The sequence below is a fragment of the Sylvia atricapilla genome, chromosome 9, assembly GCF_009819655.1.
Source record: "Sylvia atricapilla isolate bSylAtr1 chromosome 9, bSylAtr1.pri, whole genome shotgun sequence".
Lineage (NCBI taxonomy): Eukaryota > Metazoa > Chordata > Aves > Passeriformes > Sylviidae > Sylvia > Sylvia atricapilla.
In genome coordinates, this window is record NC_089148.1 from 1895879 (window position 1) to 1919815 (window position 23937).

General features: G+C 42.0%; 2 protein-coding genes across 3 annotated transcripts; one reads left to right on the forward strand and one right to left on the reverse strand.

The window, feature by feature from the left end:
• Positions 1–159: 159 nt before the first annotated feature.
• Positions 160–8658, reverse strand: HENMT1 (HEN methyltransferase 1). 2 transcript variants are annotated; one of them, XM_066324586.1, is made up of 6 exons: positions 8502–8658; positions 6892–7004; positions 5011–5145; positions 4444–4626; positions 2691–2868; positions 160–1156 (listed from the first exon to the last, which is right to left on the reverse strand). In XM_066324586.1, exons 1-6 carry the CDS (start codon positions 8613–8615, stop codon positions 761–763), a joined length of 1119 nt encoding a protein of 372 aa, XP_066180683.1. In that variant the 5' UTR covers positions 8616–8658; the 3' UTR covers positions 160–760. The 2 variants fall into 2 exon arrangements, with proteins under 2 accessions (XP_066180683.1, XP_066180684.1); XM_066324587.1 differs by having other exon boundaries at positions 8498–8567.
• Positions 8659–14876: 6218 nt separating this feature from the next.
• On the forward strand, positions 14877–23259 carry PRPF38B (pre-mRNA processing factor 38B). Its single transcript, XM_066324588.1, has 6 exons — positions 14877–15175; positions 18361–18429; positions 18724–18875; positions 18959–19019; positions 21561–21784; positions 22041–23259. The coding sequence occupies exons 1-6, from the start codon at positions 14897–14899 to the stop codon at positions 22894–22896; spliced, it is 1641 nt and encodes a 546-aa protein (XP_066180685.1). The 5' UTR covers positions 14877–14896; the 3' UTR covers positions 22897–23259.
• The last annotated feature ends 678 nt before the right edge of the window (positions 23260–23937 follow it).

Here is a 23937-nt window from a genome sequence, read left to right on the forward strand (position 1 = left end):
ACATTATTTCCCTTATATTCAGGATAGTGCACTCTTTTCTTGATGTTGGTGGGGTTTTTTTTATTGTGTTGTGGGGTTTTGTTCTTGTTACATTTTATCCATCTATTCTATTTGCATTTTACAGTTTTGAGCAACAGCTGCACATGAAAACACAGAACATTTTTCAGGTAAAGCAGAGCCAGGTTGGCATTCACAATTACTGCAATTCTTTAAATTTTTTAAATTTTTTTTTTTTGAAAGCAGAACAAAGATGCCAGTTTCATATTTAAATTCAGCTGGAGCATTTGGTTTTCCTCAAGGCTGAGTATATATTAATCTTGAAAAAGCCATCTATAAATTTTATAGAAACTAAGAAAAAAAAATTGCACTAAACTTAATGTCTGACCCACGTTATTCAGCACAACACAGTAGATGGTAAAACAAACTATCCTTGAACCTAACAAGAGACTACCAGAAATAATCCAGTAAAGATAGCTATAATAAAGCAATAGAAAGCAAACAGAAATACTTAATTTTCTTCTTGGGAACTAATGATTTCCTTTTAGCCCCTGATACTCTACTTGAAACCCCAATGAGCTTCTGTTACCTTTACCAGAAGCACTCACCTTCACTCAATGAGAGGTGCAGACAGATAAATACCACTGAAGGAAGGTTAGGAAGGATTTTGTGGTCTAGTCAGCATACAGAGCATACCCTTTGACAGCTTCTAAAAACCCCACTTTCGTTACTTCAACTGAACTTTGTGTGAGAAATCTGTGATCTAATTCTCTTCATTTTCATGTTCAATATTGAGCATCACAGCAGAACCATCACTGCTCAATGCCACCTTGCCAGCAATAAGCTTGCATAACTTCTCAAAGGTACCACAAAGTCGATTCACTTTGGGAAAAGAAAAGATTGCTGTGAGAGGTATGTAAACCTCATTTCCACTGACAAATGGTTCCATGTTTTTTTCCACAAGCAGTTTTCCAAGATGGTCTGGAAAATAGTCCATTGAAGGCTGGAATTTGGGTTTTCTCTCAGGATCGTCACCATACTCCTTACGTTTTGACATTAAACGGTGCTTAATGATTTGGGCTGTGAAAACAACTTCACTGATGACTGCATTCTGCAAGTACTTCTCATCTTTAAGACTTGGGTACACTGCTTTGAAGACCTTTACAATATACAAGAATACATAAAACGTTTATCACTAACACACTCAGATTTTAACGTTTGCTGTCCAAAAAAGCTTCTAAAATGTGAATATCGGTTTTTATTCAATCCCATTTTGCTTATTTAAAAGTTTCAGGTAACAAAAACAAGGCAGTATGAGCTTGTTTTCTGTATTGCAACCACATTGGCAGTTAACTGAATTTAACAAACACCTGAAAAACCCAACAGGCTACACCTGCCAGCTACACTTGTACATCAGGCAAGGTAAGGCCCTTTACCTATTTTCAATAATTCTGTTACTTCTCCCATTATGGGGTTCATTATGGGAGCAGTTCCACAGTGATAGAAATAATACTACTTCTGAAACTGTCATCTGGAAGCCAAGACTACAGCACGTCATTTATTGTTTTCAGAGTAAAACATTAAATATGCTCTCACAGCTGCAGGGAATGCTCAAAATAAACTGTGACATCAAGGTCTGTGAACTTGTAGTGTGTTCAACACTGAGCTATACTCCAAAGCAATTAAGGAAACTAAGTCGGCAATCTCATTCCCACCAGGTTTCTAGGAAGTGCTTTATATCAACACACTACCAGTGAAGTTCCACTGTCTGCAATTATTTCTTACTTTCCAATTGCATCCTAAAATGTTGAATTATTCCCATAAATTAGTTACCTAAGAAAAAATAAATTTGATAAGAAACACACATCATTAACACTTGTTTAATCTCAAAGGATACCCATGTCAAAACTCTCTCCAAAATGACCCTGTAACAGGGGCTAATGGAAGCAATTTCTAGTACATGTCCATCACTTAGATGTATTTCCAGGTTTGGTGAGCATTACAGAGCACTTCATGATTCTGTTACTAGCAGTAGATGACAAGTGACATTTCACATGCATAGAAATTTCAAATACAGAAATTACAATGTTTTTATAGCTTGGAAAGAATAAAAGATAAAGCCATAACACCACTTTATGTTTCAGTTCAGGTCACAAGTCATTTGAAGATATTTGTATATTTTTACATGAAGAACTGAAACATTAGAGTATGTTCACTGAAACAAATAATTTACAGCCTTATAAAATTGAATAAAACCCCAACAGTGTATTTATTTTTGCATTGTTACTTCATTTCAACTCTGAAAAAAAGTTTGATTTATACCATATGGCATTTAGTAAGACATGATTCTTTAAATTTTTTTATGTATCTGAAAAATCTGTGTCATTGCCAACAGCTACATAATAAATAAAATTAAGGACTAGAGGAAAAATAGCTGGCAGAAAGGAAAAATTTCATTCCAAGGATGGGAGTATCTTAAGAAAATAATGATAACCCATATCATTATTTAGCAAATACCCTGAAAGTTCAAGGCCTTTGTGCAACTGGAAACACAAAGGATGAGACAGTCTTGTCCTGATGACACTCAGAGCAAAGACAGGACAGTAGCAGCATTTAATGGTAACAACCTCACAGGCAGTCATAGACAACTTTACCCTTTAGTCATATATCTAAAGGAAGAAAATAATACTTACTGTTTTGTAAACTGCTTCAGTGGGTTTCTCAGACTGAACAGATTCACCAGTTTGAGGACATTTTCTCACAAACACACCTATTTGGGTACAAAACCCAACCTTCTCCATTCCTGTTGGTGGGTGCCCAACACCAGTAAATTCCACTGAGTAATTATAGCATCTAGCAGTCTCTAGAGCCCTAAGAAAGACAAATTATTCCAATTATATGAAACATTCATCTTTCCGTGTGATAAAGACCCATACTTAAGGAGGATCAAGACTTTAAGGCTGTGAAGACTTGAACATAATTTCTCTAATGATACTCCCATGCCTGAAGGTAAGCACTGTCACCTCTTCTTGCACCAGAGCTGTAGGATGCCTACCATAGTCTCAACCATCTAGTATCAGTAATTTAGCCATCCAAACATCACTGTTTCTTCTAAAATATATGCATAGAATGTTAATGCTCACAGTTGCTTAGTCACCATCCTGGAAGTCAGCTAAAAATCAATTTTCAAGAACAAAATTATTTCAGAAGAACCCACAAAAAACATGCACACCTCTAAACCACAAGAGACCAGTTAATAGAGAAAGAGTGGTTTGCTGTAAATATAGAAATACTAAAATCTACCTAATTGAGGTTACAACAGTGTATAATATCTAAATGAAAAGTATCTTGTAGTATATCAGTCAGTGTGAACAAAGGGCAGGGAACCAAAACTGCACTACCTACTTGAATCATTCTCCATGAAAAGAAAAAAACTAAATTAACATCTCACGTATTTTAGGGAATAATGTAATATTTCTACCTCACAACACAAAGGCTTTCTCATGTTTACAGCTCAAAAAAATCCCCCCGCATTTCTTCAGTGATATCAGTATTTTTTAATTCACATCTATCTAAAAGCAAAATCTAAATCTACTTGAAGTAATAGAATTTGTCTCTAAGGTATTCTAAGGTAGCTAATTACAGGCAGGTTTAGTATCATTATGTAGGGAAAAATACATGCATCCAGCTTTGCAAAACTACTCAAAAATCACTGGATACTTTCAAGTGTATGGCAGAAACAACACAGTTTAAGGGGCAAAATTTCCAGGATAGATACACCAAGAGCTGGCTACTGAGGTATGGCGTTCTTTACTGTACCATGCATTTTCTTCCACAACTGCTTGACAGTTGAATGTTATCACAGCAGCCCACTTTCTCTTTATTTTTACTACATTCCTGATATTAAGGGTGAGATAGATCTCATGGAACCCTCTGTCATATGCATATGATTTGCATTACATCCCTCCTTGTGATCCATTAAACTATCCTGTGTTGAACATGCCCCACTGCTGTGGTTGTCTGAGAAATCTGCTTGCATACTCTTACTGAGTGGTTTGATTACACACCATGCATACAGGCCCATTTCTTGGATTTTATGAAGAATTTCTATAGCAGGGTATTATGCAAAAAGATTAACTGATATCTTACATTTCAACTGTGTTAATTGTTATAAAGATACATAAAAAGTAAGTAAAAGTTTTAAATGTTTTTTGCGGAGCAGTTACTGTAAAAGCCAATTTAACCACCATCATAAAATACAAATCCCAAAGAACATGCTTAACTGCTCTCAACAGCAAAGAAACCACCAAATCAGGAGGTGACTTCACTGACAGCAAACCACACACGAGTGAACCATTCTGAAAAGGCACAGCCACTCATTTCTCATACTACTGGGCACTCAGAGCTGTATCATACGCACCCAGCATGTGATGTTTAGTACCTTACCAGCTTTGAAATTGTGCTTGGCTCCACTCGAATTTGTGGTCTGGATGCCTGTACAACATCACTCTTGGAAGCAAAGGGTTAAATTCAGAATTTGGAGTGCTGATCACAACTATGCTTGGAGCCATGAAACCAAACACCACTTCAGGAAACTTCTTCAGCTCTGATTCTTCCAGGTGTTCTATTCTGAAAAGAGTAAGATGTCTGTGTTTAAAAACACACTACTATAATCTTAACAACCAGTCAAAATAACCCCAAACCCTTATCTGTAACTCCCTCTACAATATGAGCACTGGCACTGTGGCCAAGTGGCAGCACAGGTTTTTTGCCTGAGCAAATCTCCTCTTGCATTTTGTACTTTTTCATCAGTGTCCTCTTCCCACCACAAAAACTACTTGAATTGCTTAGTATGGCTAATTTAAACACAAGTTAGAAGATGCCACTTTTCTACTTTTCTAATTCTACTCTTCTGCTTGAAAGGTTTGATCAGGCCTGTTTGGAGCATGTACAAAACTCCAAACCAAACTCCAACAGCCTTAAAAAACCATTTTGTATTATCCTAATACTCACAGTTCAATACATGTCACCAAGTCAAAACCAAGCATGCAAGGATCTTTATGGGCAACTGAACCATGATGCAAGGTAACAGTTAGGGATCTTTCAGATGGTTGCAAATAATCAACAGGAAGAGGAGACAATGTATGCCTACAAAAGTATTAAAAATATGTTACAGGAGGAACTTTAAGACAAGATAAATAGTGCATGCAAATGAACTAGCTAACATCCTGCAAAGATACCTCATAAATCTCAGAAAGGTTAACTGCTTTACAGTTATATAAAAAAAGAATGTGCAATACAGACACTTTTTGTAACTACCTACAGCAGGACAGAAAGAGCAGAAATTCATCCAGGAAGAAGTTAATCCTGTCCCTCATGTTTACAAAAATTTCTATTGTAGTCTCAAGTCACTTGGAGAGTCACTTGTAAATTCTGGTAACAGTTCAATTCCAGACACACACTAAGTCTGTTTTAGACTTAGCAGGGGTTTCAGGGGGAGTTTTAGGCAAGCATATTACTTATTTTTCCCAGTAAAATACACAGAGAAACCAAAGTGCATGTGCAAATTTCATTCTGAAACACAGCACTAGACAAAAAACACAATAAATATTAAAAAGTTACTTCTCTTCATTCTTAAGAAAGAGCAAGAAACCCTACATATTCACTGAAATTGAATTAATCAGCTTTTAAGACACCTACATTCATCCACTGGACCAATGCTTTAAAGATCACAAGAACCCCTCATTTTAGAGAGGTTCTAAACCAGACACCACACACTGAGCTAACCTTCCTATTTCAAAATGATAAACAAGACCAAGTCCCCATCATGGTGACTAATGTAGATTTCAAAAAGATCAAAGCTCATCTTTCTGTAGACAATAATGTCACATATAAGCATACATAGATACTCCTAACCCCATGCATTAGTGCCTTTACAAACAGTCTTATTTTTCACACCCTGAAGGCCTCTGCATGACCCAGACCTTTGGCTACATTAGGTGATGCTATGGGCACCTACACCAGGAGTCCCCAGACACAGATCCAATGTAATCAACAATGACAGAGAGCTCTTCATTTGCCAAACTGCTATTTCTGCAGTTACCCTAATTTTGAAAGCCTCTACAAGAAATGCTGCACCACGCCACTTGTATCTGGTGTGCATGGCAAGGCAGCCATGGGGTATAGGAGAGGCCTCTCTGAGGGAAGCCCATGCTGGAGCAGGCTCCTGGCAGAACCTCTGCATCAAGGAGCCACACTGGAGCAGCTTGGCTGGCAGGACCTGTGAGCCAGTGGGGCACCCATACTGGAGCAGCCTGCTCCTGAAGGATTGCACCCTGTGGAAAGGGAGAGGAGCAGCTCATGAAGAACTGCAGCCCATGGGAAGGACCCATGTTGGAGAAGTTCATGGCAGTCTGTCTCCCTCGTGGGACAGGTGACATGCTGGAGCAGAGGAAGGACTTCTCTTCCTGAGGAAGCAGCAGCAGAAATAACATGTAATGAACTGACTGTAATCCCCATTCCTCATCTCTCTGCAACACTGCTGGAGAGGAGGTAGAGAACAGGCAATAAAGTGAAACCCATGAAGGAGTGAGGGGGTAGGAGAAGGTGTTTTTAAAATCTGCTTTACTTCTTATTATCCTACTCTGATTTTGATAATAAATTCAACTCATTTCCCCAAGTCAAGTGTGGTTTGCCCATGATGGTAACTGATGAGTGATCTCTCCCTGCCCTCTAACTCAGGAAGATTTTGCTGTATTTTCTCTCTCAGTCCAGCCAAGGAAGGGGAGTGACAGGGCAGCTTTTGGTGAGCTCCTGGCCTCCACCCTGGGTCAACCAACCCACTAGATCACTAGGTCAAGACAAACACAACTGCAAAACAATCAAAGAGCTTACATTTTCTCTTTCATTACATTTGCACAGATATCTAGCCCAGCTAACACTTCAATGCAACTGCAGAATTTCAGCATCCAGAGAAGGCTGCAATCAGCACATCCTAAATCTGCCACCTGTAAATTAGATATTAAAACATGTATAAATGCTACATATTTCTAAGTAATTTCAGAGACTCTCATAAAATTAAAATTACAGAGTTATCAAAATAACTTCTCAATGATAAAGCATTTCAGAATCATAACTAACACAGCTACAAGCAAGGAGGATAGACGCAGATTTGAATTTTTTTAAAAAAAATGTGTATTAAGATCCTGCAAGATTTAAAAAAAAATTAACCTTTTGTTACTACAGGTTGTACTTGTTTATACAAGTCCATGTAGGACATCCCACTGACTCTGGAGCATGTCTTCCACATGACTAACAGTAAGGTATGATTTTAAGTATAAAGGCTGCAGCAATTTTCACATTCACCACTGCTTTTCACTGTGCTGTCCTCCCTCCAAAACACTGAAAACAGGCTCAGCAGCAGCCAAGTTAGCAGCAAAGAATGTGCATAAAACAAGTTTACAGGCTCAGTCTAATGTTTAAGGGAGGGACTCTGGGGATATTCAGACCATGAAGTCAAATAATAGATATTCTTTCCTGTAAGCTGAAAAGATAGTTGGGTATGTAAACCAACCCCCACTGTTCTTTCTCAGGCTCGGTCAAGGTTGAAGCACACTGCTGTTCTCCATGTGAAAATCCTGAGTTGTGTCTATCCAGATTATCTACGTAAACAGCAGGTTCACTCGCCCACATCCTGAATCAGAAAATTCAAACCTTTAAAGACAAATGTAAAGCTGGTGAATGTGTTCTCTTTGAAAGCAGATTACAGTGCCACTGCATCAAAGACTGGATTAGATTTTTATTAGCTACTAGAAGTATGATTACATAAGTAATGCAGGTCCATCAGTTCTTTGCATGCCCCCTAAGATACAAACATCAGTTTAAGGGTTAAACACTGCATACTTGAAAAGTCTTTTGGGGAAGGAAGTGGGGAGGACACATTAGATGAGAGCAAACACTACAGAACATTACTTAAATTATTTAACTTTTCGCAGCAAATAGTGAAAGAAAAGTTCTGGCATATCGGGGGAACACAGGTGACAACACAGATGGAGGGGCCACAAGACCTTAAGAAAGTGGAGATGAGTTAGCCTCACATAATCCCACACTCTCAGTGTCACTTCTCATCTGAGACTATCCAAGCAAATGGTGCTGACACACTACACGGAACTAACAGCTCTGGAAAGCAAAACCCAACTATGAGGAAAGCAGCTTGAACCAAATTCTGCAGCATTAACGAAAAGCAGAGTGCCCACTACTCTCACAAACAGTCTAAGGCATTTCTCTTGTTTAAATATTCTCCTCATCAAATAACATTAATTTTGTGCATCCCTGAAAAACAATATATCACAAGGTATCTGCTAAGGCCATTCAGTTTTAACACTTCCTCCACTACTGTTGTTTGGTAATTAAGTCAACAGGTTATTTACACATTTTGTCTTCCTCAGATACCAAGGGTCAACTTACTTTCAAGTCTATAACCTAAAGAGACAAAACATACCAACCTTCTTAGGTTTGTATTTCTCCACTAAATCCTTAACGAACTGGTAGCGTTGTTTGTACAAAGGAGGTTGAAATTTAATAATTTGGGTAAACTCTTCTTGAAAGTTCTTATCCATAGTGTTCTGGCAATGCTAAAATAAAAAGTTAACTCTTATTTTCTGAAGCACTTCATAAAATATCTAATTACAAAGTTTGCAGTTTTCAGGGGTGTTTGAGTCTCAGTTAAGCAGGGGTAGACCTGATCTGAGTTCCGTTCAAAGAATGACAAAAATATTTGGACTAGCACGATTAGGCTGTTCTCTCCACATGTAATTATGTAAATAACCTAATGTAATCATATACAAATCATATAAAAACCATATACAAATCAAAACCTAAGAAGCAAAATTCATAATGTAACACTCTCCATCCAGCAGACCTGGACAGGGACTACAACCAAATGCATCTGGGCCAAGCCTGCACACAACTTCATTGCTCTACGAGGTCTTTTAAACACAAACAGAAATACTTATTTGTGTATTTACAGACACAAAAGGTGGCTCGGTGCTCAGGCCAGCCCCCTGCCACCTCAGGAGCCCAGAGGGTGTCTCCCACGGCACCACCGCCTGACACCCACCGGCTCCTGAGCCGGGACAGCCACTGTCCCCACAGCCACTGTCCCCACAGCCACTGTCCCCACAACCACTGTCCCCACAGCCACTGCCCCACAGCCACTGTCCCCACAGCCACTGTCCCCTGACAGCCACTGTCCCCACAGCCACTGTCCCCACAGCCACTGCCCTGACAGCCACTGCCACGGACAGCCACTGTCCCCACAGCCACTGTCCCCACAGCCACTGTCCCCTGACAGCCACTGTCCCCACAGCCACTGCCCCGACAGCCACTGTCCCCACAGCCACTGTCCCCCCACAGCCACTGTCCCCACAGCCACTGTCCCCACAGCCACTGTCCCCTGACAGCCACTGTCCCCACAGCCACTGTCCCGACAGCCACTGTCCCGACAGCCACTGTCCCCACAGCCACTGTCCCCATAGACACTGTCCCACAGCCACTGTCCCCACAGCCACTGCCCTACACCCACTGTCCCCACAGCCACTGTCCCACAGCCACTGTCCCCACAGCCACTGCCCCGACAGCCACTGTCCCCACAGCCACTGTCCCCATAACCACTGTCCCCACAGCCACTGTCCCCTGACAGCCACTGTCCCCACAGCCACTGCCCCGACAGCCACTGTCCCCACAGCCACTGTCCCCCCACAGCCACTGTCCCCACAGCCACTGTCCCCATAACCACTGTCCCCACAGCCACTGTCCCCACAGCCACTGTCCCCTGACAGCCACTGTCCCCACAGCCACTGTCCCGACAGCCACTGTCCCCACAGCCACTGTCCCCATAGACACTGTCCCACAGCCACTGTCCCCACAGCCACTGCCCCACAGCCACTGTCCCCACAGCCACTGTCCCCTGACAGCCACTGTCCCCACAGCCACTGTCCCCACAACCACTGTCCCCACGGCCACTGTCCCCACGGCCACTGTCCCCACAGCCACTGTCCCCTGACAGCCACTGCCCCCACAGCCACTGCCCCCACAGCCACTGTCCCCATAGACACTGTCCCCACAGCCACTGCCCCACAGCCACTGTCCCCACAGCCACTGTCCCCACAGCCACTGCCCCGACAGCCACTGCCACGGACAGCCACTGTCCCCACAGCCACTGTCCCCACAGCCACTGTCCCCTGACAGCCACTGTCCCCACAGCCACTGCCCCGACAGCCACTGTCCCCACAGCCACTGTCCCCCCACAGCCACTGTCCCCACAGCCACTGTCCCCATAACCACTGTCCCCACAGCCACTGTCCCCACAGCCACTGTCCCCACAGCCACTGTCCCACACTCACTGCCCCACACTCACTGTCCCCACACCCATTGCCCCACACCCACTGTCCCCACAGCCACTGCCCCCAGCCAGGCCCCGTGTCCCTTGCCGGAGGCGCCCCGCTCCCGCGGCCCGGTGTCTGGCAGGGTGAGCTCTCTGTGGCCCAGGGGCCGTCCCCGGGGCAGTGCCGGGCGCTGCGGGGCCGGGCCCAGCGCGGGGCTGCCCGCTGGGGCAGGGTGAGCTCTCTGTGGCCCAGGGGCCGCCCCGGGGCAGTGCCGGGCGCTGCGGGGCCGGGCCCAGCGCGGGGGCTGCCCGCTGGGGCGGCGTGTGCGGGCCCAGCTTTCTACCGATCCGTGCCGCCCTCCCTCAGTGTCACTGAAAGGTGATGGGCGGCCTCCCTGCTGTTTTACACTAAACCCCGAAAATCTCGACGCTCCTCACGCCAGTCCCTCGCCGTGCGGCGGTGTCTGAAGCCGTGTCTGCGCTTTTTGCGCTGGCTGCCATGTGCAGTGAACCAGCCCTGTGTGGGGGAGTGAGGTGGAGGGCACAAACATCCGAAATCGATGGATTTTGCAGGGTTTCATTAAGTCTTTTCCGCGCTGGGGCAAATTTGTGTCTCGGTAAGCAGGCAGCTGTGTAGCTCACGGTGAAAGCAGAAAGGTGTGGCTCTAAATGTCCCATTTCTTCTGTTAACACAGGACTAATAAAGATCGTGTATAGTGTAGGCCTGGGACCTAGGAGGAGACAGGACTCTGGGGGCAGTGAGGATAAAGATTTGTTAGATCATAATTCAGTGCTCTTTAAGATTTCAGAATATACTAGAAAAATACTAGGATATACTAGTATATGCCAACTCTTGGCTAGCATTTTAAGTTTTGTGGCTTGACAGAGTTACTCTTTTTGGCTCTTGAATAATTCTTTAACCCTGAACTATTAAGTACTACCTATTTCTCAACTAAATAATGCTATAAACTCTGCACAGTGGGGTTTTTTAGAGAGAAAGTTTATTAATAGAAGTCTTTCACTTACCAGCTTACAATGCCATGGATTCTGGCATCATGTGAAACGCTACTTTACAAGTCAGTATAATGTATTCTTTAGAACAAAAAAAGTACAGAGAAGAACAATAGTAAAGTTTACAGTAAAATTCAATTCACAACACATTGTAAATTCACACAATATCCTCCAGCCTAACAGTTCATAAGATATACCCTAAAATATACCACTGTAAGTGAAACCTTCAGAATTATCAGCTGTTATAATTCTCCACTGTGAACAATACAATCACAGAGATACCCTTTCTGATTGTTCCATATTAGATGATGACACTGGATTGGAGAGCCAGTCTTTGGAAGACTGGCAACATGAAAGAGATGGTGAGCACTATTTGCAGTTTTGAGCTGGAAAATCTGCTTTGACTCCACGTTGTCTGATGTACTTGCTGAAAAAAGTACTGAAAAATACATACAATATACTTATTAATTAAATATAACAAACATTATATAAAATAAACAAATTTTTACTATTTTCTCACTGAAAAAAAGAAGTTATTTGATTTAGTCTAGTTGTGGTTAAAGTTTTTATTTTGTTTTGTTTTGTTTTTCCCTTATGCAGTGGTACATCTACTCAACAGTCTCAAGGCATCATGGAATAATTTGTGTTGGAAGGGAGCTTTAGAGGTTAGCTAGTGCACCCCCTACTTTAAAGGAGGTCCAAGTCAATGCTGCTACTTGGAAACTTCAGTTCCAAGGTAATTTTCACATTACAGTCTATAATTTCAAACTGAATACTCAAATTGTATTCGCTCAATATGCCACAAGTCAAGCAGGTTTTTTTTTAGAGAAGCCTGTTTACTTTTGCACATAGAGCAACAAATGATATGACTATACTGGAATAAAAGTATCTCACAATATAAAGTCATTAATCAAGAAATCCTAAACTGCTGACATTTATTTCCTTTAGTAACTGGAATGAGAAAGACAACTGTATGTAATTCCAGTACTTTCCCCATGAAGTTGCAGTGCGTATAATTAAATCTGATAGCAAAAGAAACTTAACGCAGCACACCAGGAGACACTAGTCCATATTGGTATTTGACAGGAATATACATAGGCCAATACTGCTTAATCTGTAGTTCAAGAGCTAACAACAGCCCTCCTGGCCTAAATTCAGAGGATGTTTAGTGACTGGAGTACTAGTCTTCTTCTCCTCAGCTTCAATTAACACATTCTATTAAAATTAAGAATTCATCTGTGTGGATGAGAAGTGAAGCTGCTGTTACACACAAATCACATTCTTCTTATTCACCTCGTTTTGAGGTTCTTGGGATTGGTTTTTGGTTTGGTTTCACTTTTCTTTTTTGCTGTACTCTATAAAAACCAAGTGGGATGCTTAAAGGAAGAAAATCTAATTTGGAGCAAATGGATTTATAGGTTGCAACTATATGTGAGGTTTCAGCATCACCACCAAAGAATGAAAGAAGTATAAAAACATGATCTTACAGAGAGTAAAAAATACTGAGGTTTGGAACATATTTGGCTAAATATTCCAACAGGAAAAGGTAAATGCATGGAAACAAAATTAGGGCAATATAAACTTTAACAGAAGTATGGGCTGTCTTGAAGTGGTTACACAATAAAAATTAAGGAAGTGCTCCAAACAACAATAACAAAACCACTCATGTTCAAAGAAAAGTTACTACTCTACCTAACCGTGTCCAGAACAAGATCACTGTTATAAAGACACTTTCTTGGAATTACTTTTTGTGATTAGTTCTCTGATTTGAGATGAGATTGTTAAATGGGTATATAGTGCATCAATATGGTAGAGCCATGCAAGTAATTAAGCTTTTGTGAACGTCTTTGGAAATCAGCCAAGATGGGAAGAGGAGGCCAAAAGGAGACTGGTGGTTATTTAGAAAAGAGGCGTGAAAAGCCTCGATAGCAGAACAGGCAGCTTAGAGAAACTGTCAACTGCCAGGCCCCTGATAACACTTCTCTGCTGGAGTACAAGCTCTAAGGTACTTGAAGGGCCAGTGTAATGATAATAAACTGTTTCTCAATGTTTCAAAAGAGTGAAGGTGTTTTAATATTACTTCCAAGAGTATTTATCTCTTCTAAATTTAAAATCTGGGTTAGCTTTAGTATGTAGAGATGCTATTCCCACGGATGATTTCATACCAACTTCTTCCTGCACCTGTTTCCTGATGCACTGAGCAATGGGAGCCCTTCTGTGTGCAGCTGAACATACTTTGGCACATTATGCCCAGCTTACAGTCATTTCACTGAACTATCAGTTTATTTTTTGCACAGTCATTTGATGTTTAGAATATTTTGACAAGTCTTCTAAATCACACTTTCAGTCTTGCTTTTGCACTTTACTTTCAAGACTGACACCAATGTACATAACTAGCTATGTTGGGTTCGGGGATTTTTTGTTTGTTTGTGTGGGTTTTTTGTTTGTTTGTTTTTTTCTTTTGCGGGCAAAACCAGAGGATTTTCTCTTTTCTGTTAGTAATTATATGTAGACAGTGATTCTCTCTTAGCCGTTTAATTGTTTGTTCCAAGTCTGTAGGTAGAAGTACAAGTTTCAGAAATGGCTTCTGAGCTGGAGTTGAGCAGCGGGGAGCAGTTATTGTTTCCTGGGTGTCTGACGGGTTTCTCAGAAGCCGCTCAGAGGCCAGGTGGTGTCCGGGCAGTGCGCCTCGTACCCGGCACTGGCGTGAACAGGCTGAGCCCTCCGGGGCTCCAGACACCGAACAACTCTGCCTTCCCCAGCAGGGAAGCTGTGGATGCCCCATCCCCTGAAGTGCGGGTTGGATGGGGCTTGAAGCAGCCTGGTCTAAAGGAAGGCGTTCCTGCCCATGGCAGGGGGATTGAACTAGATAGATGGTCTTCAAGGCTCCTGTCCAACCCAAGTCATTCTATGACTTCTTTGCTTCTCCACTGCTGTGCAGGCAGAAGCGGCCAGTGCCAGCTGTGCCGTGGCCTCATTACCAAACACAAGGCACCGAGGGGACCAGGCTTGAACTTTGCTGAATCGCCTGAACTCCGTGTGACGGTGTCGGCAGCTGCCCCCCTTGGGGCCGCAGAGTCCGCTCGCTCCGTGGCGGTGCTGTCCCACCTCCCGGGCACTCGCGAGGCTGAGGCGGGCAGCGGCCGGGCCGGTAGCGGGAGGAGTCGAGCCGAGGCCCCGGAGCCCGCCCGCCCTTTCCCCGCCGAGGCCCCGGCGCTCCCCGCGGCCCGCCCGCCCTTTCCCCGCCGCTCCCTTTCCCCGCCGCTCCCCGCGGCCCGCCCGCCCTTTCCCCGCCGAGGCCCCGGCGCTCCCCGCGGCCCGCCCGCCCTTTCCCCGCCGCTCCCTTTCCCCGCCCGCCCTTTCCCCGCCGCTCCCCGCGGCTCGGTGACGCGGCCCCGGAAGGCGCCGCCGTCACTTCCCCGGCCGCCATCTTGTCGGGGCTGAGGCAGCGCCCGCCGGCCCCGCTCCGTGTGCGCGGCCCGCCCGCCGCAGCGCCGACCCGCCATGGCCAACAACAGCCCCGCGGTGGCCAACTGCCAGGGGCAGCAGGCGGCCCAGCACCCGCCCGGCGCCGGCCCGCCCGTGCAGCAGCCGCTGCAGAGCGGGGGCCCCAAGCCGGCGGCCTCGGGCAAGCAGGGCAACGTGCTGCCGCTGTGGGGCAACGAAAAGACCATGAACCTGAACCCCATGATCCTCACCAACATCCTCTCGTCGCCCTACTTCAAGGTGCAGCTCTACGAGCTCAAGACCTACCACGAAGTGGTGGACGAGATCTATTTCAAGGTGAGCCCGTGGGCCGCGCTGGCGCCGGGCCCGGTTTGGTTGCGGCCCGCTCCTTTTCGCCCCTTATCTTGCGGTGAGGGATGGGAGTAAATATCGGTTGCGGTGCTGAGCTGGGGGAATCCAAGGCCCTGCCTTTTCTGCCTCACCAAGGAGAGGTGTTCCGCGTCGGATTTGGAATCGCGGAGCCGCAGATGGGGTTTGAAGAGGGCAGCGCGAAGCCGGGGCGCTGGGGGCGAAATGGCCGTCTGAGGGCCGCGCCTTCAGGCGCACAGAGCGGGGAGGGCGCCGAGCTCCGGGGCCGCGCACACCGCCTGGTGCCGACCCCGGTGTGTGCCGACCGTCCTCCGCTCTGGGTGAGCGTGCCCGCCTCCCTAACTCAGCTTACGGCTTAGCCACTTCGTTTTACTGCTTCTCCCGGCCTTAGGTAGGATGTGCTGGGGAGGTGGATGATCTGCATCAGGGAACCTATGTCTCGGTTCTTGTTTTGTTAGCAGGATTGAATCAGTTTTGCACCGAGGCTTCCATCAAGCCCCTCTCCCAGGTAGAGGTATGCATAATTAATGCTAATCAACGCAGCCGCTTTCTTTGTTCTGATAACGAGACCAAAATTTAGTTAATTCAAGCTTAGTTCAATTAGTCACCTGTGTTTTGGTCGTTAATGGCATATTTTTTCATGTGAATTAATTTTGGTCGATAATGTTATTGTGTCAGCTGGTAGGTTTCCGTATATTTAAAATAAATAAAATAAAAAGCAAAGGTAGCTTTTTTTGTTTCGTTTATCCAAGCCGTATGAAGTTACTTAATGCGCTGTAACTCTGAAAAATAACTCCACCACAGTATTTGGAGATTTTTGGCGGTTTTCGCTTATTTATGGTATTGTTTTTTCACATAAAGATAGCATTTCTCTGCCTGTGCTCAGTCATTTGGAGCTGATTATTTCTCCTAATGCTTAGTGCGACGTGTGTTGTCGGCAGCATCTCTCCAGTTAATTTACTACATGCTGCATGTGTGAGAGACTCACGACTATCTGAATAGAAGGGAGCAGACTGTACTTATGCCATTGATTTTTAGAGCTGAAAAAATGATGAAAGAAACATATTTCCAGAAAATTTGAGAGCTTATTCTATTTTTAAAGTGAACCCCTTCAGATGCACTAAAAAGTGTTTCCTGTGATTTGTCATCTTCGTACTGATAGAGCTCAGCAGCAGTAAGTTAAATAGTTCATTTACTTGATCTGCTGTTTCATTCCAAAAGTGGTTTTATCTTAAATTTGGGAAGACTTTTGACATGCCATTAAAAAATCTGTATATTGATCTGATTTGTTTAGTGTACTTGAGAGTTAGTGACTCAAAAGTGCATGCTAAATAAAGAGAAAACTCAGCCCCTTACTCACTCATGAGTAATGGCTGTGAGGGAGAGGATAACCTGATGGTTAAGCTGCTTCATTGATATTAAGAAGATTTGAATTTCCTTCATGTTTTAAGATTCCTGAATAATTACTGTGGGGGGTTTTTTGTTAGTTGTTGTTGTTTGTTGTTTTTTTTTTTTTTTTAATGAGCGTGGTGCCTGTCATAGCAGCTGTATTTTCAAGTGTATTTGTCTGTCTAACAAACAAGTGGCTCTTCTAGAAAATTTTAGACTGCTGGGTGCTGGATTATCAGGAAGGGTGTAAGTCACACAGGCAGCTAGTGATAAGGACCATCTTTGAAAATATGGGTTGTGTCCATATATTTGAATTAATTCATTCAGCTGTTTCAGTTCTGTATCTGAAAGTGCAGGGCTTCCTCTTTCTTTATCCCTGGCCCTAACACCGTGTGCATGTCCTCAGCTTCATTTCGTCTGTGTATTTACAGCAAGTAAAGCATACGCATCAGTCTCTGTGGGATCAAAACTTGAAATACTCTTTTTTGAAGGTGGTGTTATTTTCAGGGTTTTGTTGTTTGTTTTAGTTGTTACCTGTCAAAGCCAGCGTGTTTACATTGACTGTAAAAAAGTTGAAGACTAGCATTTATGATAGTGTTATAGTTGATCCTTTGAGTAAAAAATACTTTCCATTTCCTGTGAGAGGCAATACTGTATAACCAGGATATGCAGTATTATTTATGTAGTATTTGGGAACTTCTCATGCTAACAGTACAGGAAGTCATAGTGGATTTTGAATTCTACAGTATTGGCATCTCTCATATTTCCTGTTTGGCAAAGGCAGCGACTGTAAAAACCCCAAAACCGTTGAGCAATTTGTGCTGTTAGTGTATCTCTGATTTCATGTGATTGTGTACATAATTGGTTTTCTTTCATGTATTGTTAAGGAATATTAATTTGTGAAATACTGTACAGCATGAACTCTTACTCCCAATCCAGGGTAGCACCATTGTAATCTTTTTTGTCTTTGACATATATTTTAAGTTGATGCGTTTAGGAAATATACTTGTTTATTGAGCCAGATATTGCTTCTCTGAATTTCAGAATTTCAAATGTGGCATAGGCAGTTACGTGGTTCCGAGCTTGTTTATGACTCTTACTGTCAAGTTTTAGGAATGGTGTTGAGTAATTGTTTGTGCACTCATCCTTAAATGTATATCACAAAATTTGTCTTGGGTAAATTTTATTTGTTGGTACATTTTATCTAAGAACATCACTGCAGTCTAAGGGAAAAAGCATTGACTTTATGTTCAAATCCTGCGCTTGATAAACATATTTCTTTTGTCCTAATAGCAAGTGATAAATCTCTAGTTAAGTTCACTTCAGAAATAAGACCTAGGAATATGAAACTGTCTATTTGGACTTTTGTAGTTGTCATCAGCAGTTATCACTAAACTTGTAAGGTTTAAATAAAGACAGTTGTTTAATCACCCAAGGAAATAGTAGTGATGGGGTTTAGTCATAAAGTATTTGAAAGTACATGGAATATAGAATAAGCATGGATATTTCCTTTGGGATTATGGGATTTGTTTTAAAATTTCCTGCAAGATTTTGGCTCTAATTTCTTAATATGATAATTTTAAAAGCCAAGTGCTTTGCTTTAATGACAAAGCAGACTTGATCTTGAATTTGCTAGAAGACAGTTTTTTAAGATTGGTTTAGGATATCAGTTGTTGAATTGGACTTGTGTAGTCACCTAACATTATGGAGGTTGTAATGGTAATTTTATTTCTTTCCTCCTGTCCCCCACCTCACTCTTTCAGGTCACACATGTTGAACCATGGGAAAAGGGCAGCAGAAAAACAGCAGGCCAGACAGGGATGTGTGGAGGGGTAAGTAGAAGTACGTGCCTTCTTAAATTTTTCTGTCTGGTAAATAACTTTCCAAAGCGTAGATAAAATGACCTTGTTTGTTGGCTCAGTCTCTAGATATAAAATATTTATTACAAAGAGTAGATACATTCTTCTCGCTTCCAAAGCTGTGGATGTAAGTGGGGTTACTTTTTCCACATAGCTTTGTTTGTAGATTTAGATTTTATCCTGCGTTAGTTCTGATACTCTTTTGTAGGTTTGGGGCGATGTCTTTGCGACTTCCTGCATCCTCACCTAACTTTCTGCTTTTGAAAGGTGCGTGGTGTTGGAACTGGAGGAATTGTGTCTACTGCTTTTTGCCTGCTCTACAAATTATTTACACTGAAGCTCACTCGTAAGCAAGTGATGGGTCTTATCACTCATACAGACTCCCCATATATTAGGGCTCTTGGATTTATGTATATTAGGTAAGCATCCTTATCATCAAATAATGACTGATGGAATATGCAGAAAGCTGTATTAAAATTTTACATTGTTTTTGTGCTTGAAGGTACACACAGCCACCTACAGATCTATGGGACTGGTTTGAATCCTTTCTTGATGATGAAGAGGTATGTCGGCGAGGGTAATAATTTGTTTTCTTTTGTTTCTTTTCATGTTATTACTTTAGGCTTAAACATTGCTTGATAGGGTTTTCTGTAGTTAGAATGTTATGTTCTTGTTTACATTATGTACATTAATTAGTGCAGGAAACAAGTTTGAGCTGGGACCTGGATGATTTCTCTTAGATTTTTACGATCTAACAGATTTTTCCCTTGGTTAGGATGTTACTGTGTCAGATTTACAAAGCCATGTGGAACAGGTGTGCTGAATCAGAATGCAGACAGCAGGCTGTGTGAATGTGTGTCTTCTGTGTGTTTTTTTAAATCAGTTACTTTTAGGTAAGGTGTAGGAAATTATGAGAGTGCTAAATTTGTGTTATCTATGTATTACTGGGATAGGATAATTGATGCTTACATAAAAGAGTGGGAACTATATGGTAGAAACCAACATTCACCTTGGAAAATACTGCCAGAAATCTTTGTGGTTGTTATTAATGTCCTGGAACAACTAAAGCCAGGATTTCTTCAGAGAGAAGCAAAAAGCCTGATTACTGCATAAGGTGGCATTATTTCTGGAATCTTGATGTCTTTGTTAATGGGGCAGATAAAGACATAAATTGCTGAAGAAATTCAGTGAAGAAATTCCGTAAAGAGGTTGCATTATTATGCAGTCAGATAGGAGAATACCTTTAGTATCCTAGTCCTGATTTACTGCTTGGGTGAGGTTTCTTGTGCTGTGAAGTTGAATACACAGTCTGCTACATACTGCTGCAATTTTTATTTATTGAGCAGGTTTTAAATTACATCCTAAATTTGAGACTAGAATAGGAAGCATCACTTGCCATCTTCAGTGTGACAGTAGGCACCTAATTGAAGAAATTTTAAATGTTGTAGTTGCAAATGATGTCCAAATACTGGTACTAAAAATAATGTTTATTATACCTGTGTCTAACTGCAATGCAGTGTATTTATTTTAAATGGCTTCTTTCATGCTGAGTATCAAAAACACTGAGCAAAGGAAACAGCTGGTAATTTCAGGTAAACTCATGCTGTAGTAGACTTCTAACAAAAATGAAACCAAACTGGACTCTTGTTGAATCACTGTAATGTTCTTCTCCCCCAGGTGGGGTGAGCTAATATGAATTCTCTGCAACGTTGGAGGGTAATTTATGAGAAGGATTGGGATGGCTTCATTCTCAGGGTCCCACAAAGTCAATTCCAAGGACAGTAAAGCAGTCACAAGTAACAATGCATTTTGCAGGTCTTGAATGGTTCAGTATTCAAAGCACTTCTTTTAGTTTATACATTTCAGTTCTTGCTGGTACCGGGTATCAAGATGTGTTTATTTCTTGTTGTTTAAAATCTCCCACTATATTTTTGGAATTAGTGTTTCTTTCCCAGCTGCTATCAGTAACTTTGTGTTATGTAGAAAAACTGCTTGGGGCTGCTGAAGTTTCTTGCCAGTCCTGGTCAAACTCAGTAGGATGAAGCAAATTTTTATATATGGAATTATTTAAACCTACAGGATTTTTTTTTCCCCTCCAGTTCATAAATATGTGGAAGCAGTTCATCTTTTGTCATGCTGCTGTGAAAACCTTCCCAGGACACAGAGTTACTTTTCAAAATGCTTCTTATGTTTATTTTGTTTAACTGTACGTACTCTCCAGGTGCTACGTTTAACTCCTCTTTTTCTTCTTTAGATCTCTGCAGCGATTATATTTGGAAAAACTGTATATCTGAACACTTAAATGTGTGTGAGTGCAAGCAGTTTTACGTTCAGATTTTCTCTTCCTGTTTAGATAACAAATCTCACTTTCCTTGTGTGCTTGCACTATAGGTTTGGGACTGACAATAGCTGACTAACATGTCCTGAGCTGTGAGAGGGCATAGCAAGAAGGCCTTCATGCGGTAATGACCCTTTTCAGAGACAATGGTCATCATGGATTATGCGTTTCCAATTATTTGTTCATTTATTTCTTTTTTTACATATTTCTAAATTAGAAACCTCACTGCTTCATGGCAGTTGGTTTGCTATTGCTTCCAATTCTGTTAGGATGCCATTTTGTACTAGAGGTTTTTCTATGATCATTTTTAGATAGGCAATGATGTAGTTCATAAATGATTTAGGCCACAGGGTTGGGTATGATGGTACACAGTTGAACATCCACAAAATGGAGCATTAAATGTAGTTTCAGAGGACTTCTCAACTTTGTGGCATTTAAATACAATGCAAGATCATACCATATAACCAGACCGTGTAAGGGGATTTTGCATTAATCTCCTCTTCGACAGTCCCTTACCATCCAGATGGCTGCAGGATTAGAATGTGCCTGCATGCATATATATTAAGTCCCATTCCCTATCTGTAACATTCTGCCAAATCCAAAGAGTGCAGAGTTTGAATTTCTCTAAGGAAATGTGTTAGAATATGAGACAAGTAAACTTTCATAATCATGAGACTTCAATAGGACAGTAATGTAGCAGCATTTTTTTTTTAATCAGTAAAGAATATTTTTGACCATCAGGATATTTTTTGCTTGTATTTTACAGGACCTGGATGTGAAGGCAGGTGGGGGTTGCGTTATGACCATAGGGGAGATGCTTCGTTCCTTCCTCACTAAGCTGGAATGGTTTTCCACGTTGTTTCCAAGAATTCCTGTGCCAGTCCAGAAAGCCATTGACCAGCAAATTAAAAGCAGACCTAGAAAAATCAAGAAAGATGGAAAGGAGGGGATGGAAGAAATAGACCGGCATGCAGAACGTAGACGTTCAAGGTCACATAAACATTATTTTAAAAATGAATGTTGAAAGTTCGATATTGAACCACTTATTACCAGCAACACGTTGTCTTTTCATTGAAATAGGTTTTAAGGGCTATAAGAGTTTATGGATGCTAGTGGATTAAAATAATCAAATGATATTTGGTATTTTAGATTAAATACAGACTCTGTATGTAAAGTATAAATTGGAGAGAGTATCTCTTAACTATTGAAGGAGGTGTTTCATAAAGAATGTCTTCTGTTTTAAAAGGTCTCCAAGACCAAGATCCATCACTCCAAGGAGGTCTCCCAGAAGATCCAGAAGCAGAAGTCACCATCGGGAAGGCCATGGATCATCTAGTTTTGATAGAGAACTAGAAAGAGAACGAGAACGGCAGAGATTGGAACGGGAAGCAAAGGAGAGAGAAAAAGAAAGACGGAGATCTCGAAGCACCGACCGCTCACTGGAACGGAGGCGGAGCAGAAGCAGGGACAGATACAGGAGCCGGAGTCGAAGTCGTGACAGGAAAGGAGATAGAAGAGACAGGGAGAGGGAGCGAGAGAAAGAAAATGAGCGGAGTCGGAAAAAAGATAGAGATTACGATAAGGAAAGAGGTAGTGAGAGAGAAAAAGATCGATCTAGAGAGAGGTCGAAAGAAAGGAAAAGTAAGGGTGACACAGAGGAGAGAAGACACAAGGACGACAAAGACGAGAAGAAACACCGCGACGACAAGAGGGATTCCAAAAAAGAGAGAAAGCACAGTAGAAGTCGAAGCCGGGAAAGAAAGCATAGGAGTAGGAGCCGAAGCAGGAACACAGGTAAGCGCAGCAGAAGCAGGAGCAAAGAAAAATCAAGTAAACATAAAAATGAAAATAAAGAGAAGTCAAATAAACGGAGTAGAAGCAGAAGCAGAGGAAGAACAGATAGTGTTGAGAAGTCCAGAAAACGAGATCAGAGTCCCAGCAAAGAAAAATCTAGGAAGCGTAGCAGAAGCAAAGAACGTTCCCACAGACATGATCACAGTGATAGCAAGGACCATTCTGACAAACACGATCGTCGAAGGAGCCAAAGTACAGAACGAGAGAGCCAAGAAAAGCAACAGAAAAACAAAGATGAGACTGTGTGAATTCTTTCAGAAGTGGATCACATTGAATCCTATAAATGTTTGATTAAATCCTGCTTATTTTTTCTTAAAGTTGAGATTGTGCAGTAGTTGATGAGCACTCTTCTCCAACCTCCCTCTAGGCTGCAGATTGTCATTTCCTATTTTGGGTAGGGAAGTGCCTTTGTAAACCCATTCAATGCATTGACGGTTTCGAACCATTTGTTTAGTTTAATTTGTAATGCGGAGATTGTTCTTGCATTTTTATTGTTCAGATGTTTCTGAAATGTACAGTCTGTACATATGTCCTGAAAATGTTTTAATTCCTTCGGCATGGTTGCCATGTTGGTTAAATTTGTATGAGGCAATAAACTGCCACTAATTATACTTTCCTTTTGTAGACGTGGAATTATGGTTTGTATCCTGAAGTTAGCATGGCTGTGCTTTCCATAATGGTATGGCTTTTAGGGATGGATCTGGAATGTGTATTATAGCTGAGATATTTATGTGCGTACAATGTACATTGAGGGCTGCAGATTTAGAACTACCATTTATGTCCACTGTACCTGCTGTTTTGTCCAAAGCTTTTAAAATGTATTATGTTGATCACCAGTGGTGTTAAATTGAGTGGACTTTCAGAGATAGTGGTCTTGATGCAAGGATTTAGATTATGTTGGGGCTTGTTTAGTAATTCTGTAGAAAGGCTACCTCAAGCGGACACTGTAAAGGTTGACAGATGAGTACCGTAGCCATCTATGCATTTTATTTGTTTGAAGAAAATCCATGTAAGCTTCCATTTTTTTTTTTTTTGGTCCTTTAATGTTTTTAAGCAGGTGCACTCTGTCATTTATGATAATCCTGGGCTAATAAAGGCATTTAAGATGGGAAGAGGGAGGTAGGAAGAAGAAAAATATTACAAAGGATTTCAGTTTCAAGCTTCCAAAGCATTTTTATAAGTGTAAACATTTAAAATAAGAATTAACTGATAGTGTCCTTTTTTAATTCATATTTTCTACAAATAGTAAAGATCACAGTTTGTGCTGAACATTTCATCTGGCAGATTTT